The following is a 6,656-nucleotide window of genomic DNA, read 5'->3' as shown; positions in this document are numbered from 1 at the left end:
TAGAGAGTTCTTTGACGTGTTTCCTACCGATCTCCTTAGTTTTTCTTCTGACCATGAAATTGACTTTGACATTGATATTCAGCAAGGCACACATCCCAATTTTTATTCTGCCCTATCAGATGGCTCTAGCTGAATTGAGAGAGATTAATGAGAAGCTCTAGGGGTTCTGAGTAAAGGGTTCATTAGGCCTCATATGTCTCTGTGGGGTGCTTTGGTTCTATTTGTGAAGAAGAAGGGTGGTACCTAACATATGTGTACTTACTACAAGCAACTGAACAAGATGACCATCAAGAATAGGTACCTGATGATGTGTATTAATGATTTGTTTGACCAGCTTCAAAGTGCAACAATGTTCTCTAAGATAGATTTGAGATTGGACTAGCACTAGGAGAGGATGAGGGCGGCAGACATCCCAAAGACTGCTTTTATGATTCATGAATACTTCCATTATGAGTTCCTAATCATGTCTTTTGTCTTGACCGATAATCCAATAATGTTCACAGAGTTGATTAAAGTTAAACATTTGTATTGACTAATAGTTACACACATAAATTGAGTTTCAATTCAATATTATGATACTTAGAGTTATATAAATTGATATAACTTATTTTTTCAATATAAATATTAAATAGGTTTTCTTGATAATTTTCATTAACTTTGAAGTTCATTTTCAATCTAAGATGTGATATTAGTTCACACTGAAAAGTTTCAGAATGAAAATTTGATCAATATGTAAATTGATTTTTAAATTTTTTGAAGTGTAAGAGGTCATATGTTGAAACCATACTAATAACAACATTTAAATAAAAATAATAAAAAAAAGTGCAAATAAATATGTATCTATTAATATTTAAATAGACCATAGATTTAATAAGTGAATGAAATGACAAACTTTGAAAAAAAATAAGCACAAAAGACGGACGCATAAAATAAGGATAAATAAAAAGAGATGTAGAGAGTCTTATGACACAACTTAAACATGAAAAATAAGTAACGACATAAATAATCCATGGGAACAACCAGGACATATAAAATAATACTACTTAAAAGAGACACATACTGGTCCTAAAATCTTTAGGTATTGTTGGAGCGATTTGGATCTTGAACATTAATGTTGTGTAATGATGGGTCCTCCAATAAAGTCACTACATCATCATTATTCCAATTTAGTAACTCAGACAATGAAGGACTCTGTGGACGGTTAGCTGTGTAGTTTTGGTGGTTATTAATTAGCATCGATGCACCCATTGGGGGGAGATCAGTTGAAGGATCCATTTGTGATGTCAGTGGAGAACACACTGGAGGAGCTATCATTGGTGAAGGCATAAGAGAAGACATTGTTGCTGAAGGCATTGAGAAGGCCATTCCAGGAGTTCTTCTAATAGCCATTTGCTGAGGTATTGTAGAAAATAAGTATGGAACCATTGGAGGAAATATTTGTGAAGAAAATATAGGAGAAGGATTAACCTGGGAGGTGTCCATAAGAGGAACCATTTGAATAGGAGTCCTCGAAGGATCTGCTAGATGAACCATTTGTTGGGTTACTTTGGGAGAAGCAGATAAAGGAACTGTTGGTGGAGCCACATTAGGGACAAATAGAGGAGGCCTCGTCTTCTCAAAGTTGGTTCCACCAGGAACCATCGATGGAGACTCTAGAGGAATCATCGGTAGTAAAGAACCAGCAGTGGCCAATAGTGTAGCCTTTGACCCCTCAGAGTTGGTCCCACCAATTATTATCGGTTCAACAATGGGTTGAGGGACATTTGATGTACAAACTTCTTCACCATTCATTGCTTCACGTATCTGTATAAGGTTTTTCTTGATCATATAACTCAGATCATTGAAGTCGTAAGGATCCATGTTGGGGGAAATATCTTTTCCTCTTGTAACTTCATACATCTCATTTGTAATTTCCTTGAGCCTATTTTGCTTCCTTACCTTTAGCAGCTTTTCCTCCATCTTCTCGATTCGTTTCTTGGTGAACTCTTCTCTTGTCACCATATTTTTTGATTTCTCTAACGTTGGCAACTCCTTAAACTTTACAAAGGTGTTGATTGCAGCATCATAATTTGGAAACACCGTAGGTTCATTGTTGTAAGGACTATCAATAACGGCAGCAATTTCAACATCACAAAGAGTGCTGAGTTCATGAGCTTTTTTCAAGAACCCTTTTTCTCTTTTCTTGTATGAGACTTTTCTATCAGATTCATTTTCAATCAAAGCTAATTTCACTTTATTTCTAGGCATGACTAAAGAGGAGGAGAAATGTGTTTGTTCAAAATTGAATTTGTTATTGTTGGCCTTGGATTGACTCCAATTTATAGGAAAAAGTAGACTGTAAAAATTTTAATAGTTTGAATTAGAAAATTCTTAATTGTAAATAACAATTTTGGAAAAAAAAGAAATGAAAGTGTATTAAATAAAAATATTAGATGTTCTCATTGAAATATATGCAGTTTATGGCTCTAGTCTTATTCTGACCAACTTTTTGAGTCAAACTTTTCATATTAGGAAAAGACTTAGTGTGGTTCTAATCTAAGTAGTACTCGCAAAAGATGGTCATAGAGTTATAGCAAATGTGTTTTCTTACTCATTTCCTTCATCAAGAAAGTAAAAAACAAAAAAAAATATAGTTTATGTTATGGGCGTACATAATTAAAGATTGAAACAAGTGTATACTTTCAATATTGACTAAGAATTTTGAAATATCAATTTCGACGATATTTGATTATGCCTAAAAACAATTAATTTAATGGTTAAGTTTTTCTAAATACAAATATTTATTAAATATTAAATGGCATTATCTCAAATGTTATAATTATTGCAGCGCTTATAAAAGTTCATTATTTTATTTTTTCCAATTTTGGAAGAAATCATATTCACTAAAAATTATATGCTACTTTCAAATATGTTAAAAACTAAATTATACTTAAATATATTTCTTTTAATGTACGATACGCACCAACCTGTCACTCGCCTCACATTAAAAAAAATTCCTATTTAGTTTGAGGCAAATCAATATGAAATAATTGCATAAAGCATTGACCAGAATAATGTGTTTACACATAGTGAAAAAATAATAAGAGAAATTGTATTACTCCCTCCACCGCATTTTATGTGACACCCTTTGACCTAACACTTTTTTTAAGAAAAATATAAAGACTTTTGAAACTTGTGGTCGAAAACAATCCTTATATATTTGTGTTGCTAAAAATCATCTCTCTCTCTCTCTCTATATATATATATATATATAACAACGCTTACGTATCACCACCATAAAAAACAGAATTTTTTAAAAAATAAAAATTACAAAATATATATTTGCAAAAAAAAAAAAAAAAACAAAGACACGTTAATGCCTAATGGTAGTTAAACATTATAAAATTTGTGGGATCAATTTAATATTTATGTAAATGTCGTTATTTTCTTAATTTTTATTAATGGAAATATCATTAGTAATTCCTAAAATATAGGTAACTGATTAAAGAGGATAATATTTTTTAAAAAAATTGACTATTTAAAACATAAAAAAAAACAATGACAATTGACCGAAAAATAAAATAAAATAATAATTACTATTTAAAACATAAAAAAAAAAAGTTACCAGTTGACAAAAAAATTAAATAACGCATATAATAATGATAATATTATATATCTATTGAAAATTATTAATTAAATGTAATAGAGTTAAATAAGGAGTACTATTTTATTTTTAAAATGATTTTAAAGTAGTTTTTTTAAAAAAAAATTTAACGTGTGTGATTATTTTTTTTTGGAAAGATATTCTTAACCATCTTTCCACAACTATATATATAGTAGGAAAAAAAAATGCCACATGTCAGCGCCACAAATTTTTAGAATTTTAAATAATAAATAATTAAATATTATATAACTAATTAAATATTATAAATTCAAAATTTGAAATAAAAATAGACATATGTCATCAACTTACACACATGACAACTTTCAACATTTTAAAAAACAGATTTAATAATTTATAAATTAGTAAAAAAATACTTCTTTGTAAAAGGTTGAAAATTTACTTTCATGATAAATACTTAAGATAATGCTAAAAACTGATTTTTTAAATAATTAAAATTATTTTAAAAAATGAATTTAAATTAATTCTAGAAAATACGGAATAATTGTATTTATTATTAAAATTTAAAAACCTTAAAAAATACTGGAGTTCGATTTTTTTTTTTTAAAATAGATTAAATTTTTTATTTTCACGATAAATGTATCTTTCCACAACTTCTAAATTCAATAGTTTAAAATAATAATAATTAGAATTCCCTATTTTAAATAAATAGATTATTGAATTTATATATAAAATGTTTAATATTTTAAACGTGATAAGAAGAATAATTTATTTATATATAAAATTATTTATGAGAAAAACTAATAAAAATTATATGGATTTTGTACCAAAGAAATATAGTAGTAATTAATATAATCTAAGAGGTAGTTTATACACCTATATATCTATATCTAATTTTTTTAACTTTTAAAATTGCCAAAAAACAAAAAAAGTAAAAAATCGCAAACACTAAAAAAATGTTATTATGTATATATAGGTAAATATATCCAAATTTCAAACACTAAAAATGAAAATTGTAAAACACTAAAAAAATTTACAAAATCTTACGCTTACAAAATCACAATATTCAAATACGAATTAATCTTTATTGAAAAGAAAACATTTATTTATCCAATTAAATAGGGAGTTTTAAAACTTATTTGCCATGTTGCTAAAAATTAGGATTAGATAACTATTAACCAATTCATTTTGAATTTTAAATTTTAAATTTTAAGCCGCCAATTGAATAAATAAGTTACAGATGTATTAGAGCCCGTTTGGATTGGCTTTAAAAAAAGTAGTTTTTGATTTAATTAAAAAAATAAAAAGTAGGGGGAGACCTACTTTTGATTTCTGACTTATTTTAAGTCATTTTTGACTTATTTTACGTTATTTTTTTTATTTGTCAAACACTTTCAGAAGTAAAAAACTGACTTAAAAATAGGTTTGACCAACTTTTAAGCCAATCCAAACACTTAGTTATTCAAAAATTATATAAAGTCCTAAATTAAATATAACTGGTCACTTCAAATTTTTATTAACTTTAAACTTCTCATTTGCAATTGTTGAAAGGAATTTATTCTTAATTAGGCAAAGAACTCCTAAACTTCATTTTGTCAAGATAAGTTGTCATATACTTTTAGATTTTTCTTTGTTCATCAAAACTGAATAGTAATTAGCCTTATTTGTTTGTGGTTTACTTTTGTAAAATGAATTGTATATAGGTAAGTGCATATTACAGCGGAACGACAATAATTAGTGCTTAGACAATTATGAAGAAACGAAAAAAGACATACGTGAGTAGAAAATAAAGAATTACATGTGAAGAATGTCACAATCGAAACCACTGATGAATATTGTTGTGTATTGCAAGAACGAGACGGTACACAAATGCTTAGATATTTTACCTACTTTTCTTTTTTATTTCCTCTAAACACAACAAAGAATAATTTTATGTTTCTTTGTATATGTATTTTTAAGATTAATAATTTCTCTATTTATTTATATGTGTATTTTTTAAATAATTGCTTACAAAGATTTTTTATTGCTTTAAATGTTTTTTGAAATAAACCTATAATAATCTATAAAGTACAGAGAGAGTTTTTATTGCTTTAAAATTAAATTGAAAGAAATCTATAATCTATAATCTAAATCTAAATTATTATAAAGACAAGAAAAAACATGTTAGTAGAATCCTCATCAAATATAAGTTTTTTTTTAAAGAAAAATTGTTTGCCTTTTTTTCTTTGGTTAAATTACATTTATTCGAATTTATTAAAGTTTCTTAATTAATATATTTTACAATTTACAATTTACAATATGAATTTCATACTTCTTTTGTTGAATATTAACTTCGACTTTTTTTTTTATGACTTTCAGACTTTACAATGTTGAATTTTACATGAAAGGCCATAATCATTGTCTCGAATGTAATAACGACAATATATATATAGAAGAGCACCACAAAATATAAACTTTTAAATGTTTAAAATTAATCACGTAGCATTTTTATAATTAATAAATAATTTTAAAATAGTTCAAAGAATAGAATGATGTAATGTGTGTGATTCTTCTTTTGTGGAAAAATGTTTTTAGCTATATTTCCACAACTTCCTTATTTATAGCAAAACAAATGCAGTTATTTGAATGATCTGTTTCAACATTAAGTTTTTAAAAACACTTCAAGATTTAAAAAACATAAATGATAAGAATATATTTACTAAGTTATTAGTTTAAACAATGAAATAAATGATAAGAACACTTTTTAATTTGCACAAAAATAGAGAAGAAAGATAAAATTAGAAAAGAAACAAAAAATTATTAACTAACTAATTATAAATATGTGGTTAAAATAACTTTTTCATGTACGATGGAGTTTTTTTAAATGTAATTTATATTAAATTGACTATATTAATTTAAAATCTGAAATTAAAAATTAAAAATTAAAAATATTTTAAATTTGAAAATCTTTGTAAATGAGAATAATACTTATGCACGGTGGAGTCTTTTAAAACATAATTCATATTTAATTAAAAAATTAATTTAAAATCTGAAATTAAAAATATTTTAAATCTAA

General features: G+C 26.1%; 1 protein-coding gene across 1 annotated transcript; it reads right to left on the bottom strand.

Annotated features, from left to right (window-relative positions):
* Window positions 1–1,074: 1,074 nt before the first annotated feature.
* Window positions 1,075–2,247, bottom strand: LOC102580242 (agamous-like MADS-box protein AGL80). Its single transcript, XM_006341808.1, has one exon. The coding sequence runs from the start codon at window positions 2,245–2,247 to the stop codon at window positions 1,075–1,077; it is 1,173 nt and encodes a 390-aa protein (XP_006341870.1).
* Window positions 2,248–6,656: the final 4,409 nt, after the last annotated feature.

The sequence above is a fragment of the Solanum tuberosum genome, unplaced genomic scaffold (genome assembly GCF_000226075.1).
Source record: "Solanum tuberosum cultivar DM 1-3 516 R44 unplaced genomic scaffold, SolTub_3.0 scf00029, whole genome shotgun sequence".
NCBI classification, from domain to species: domain Eukaryota; kingdom Viridiplantae; phylum Streptophyta; class Magnoliopsida; order Solanales; family Solanaceae; genus Solanum; species Solanum tuberosum.
This window is presented reverse-complemented; position numbering and strand designations above follow the sequence as displayed.

Bases quoted from the DNA above. Each gene is read 5' to 3' on its own strand.
- LOC102580242 (XM_006341808.1), bottom strand. From the start codon at position 2,247: ATGCCTAGAAATAAAGTGAAATTAGCTTTGATTGAAAATGAATCTGAT.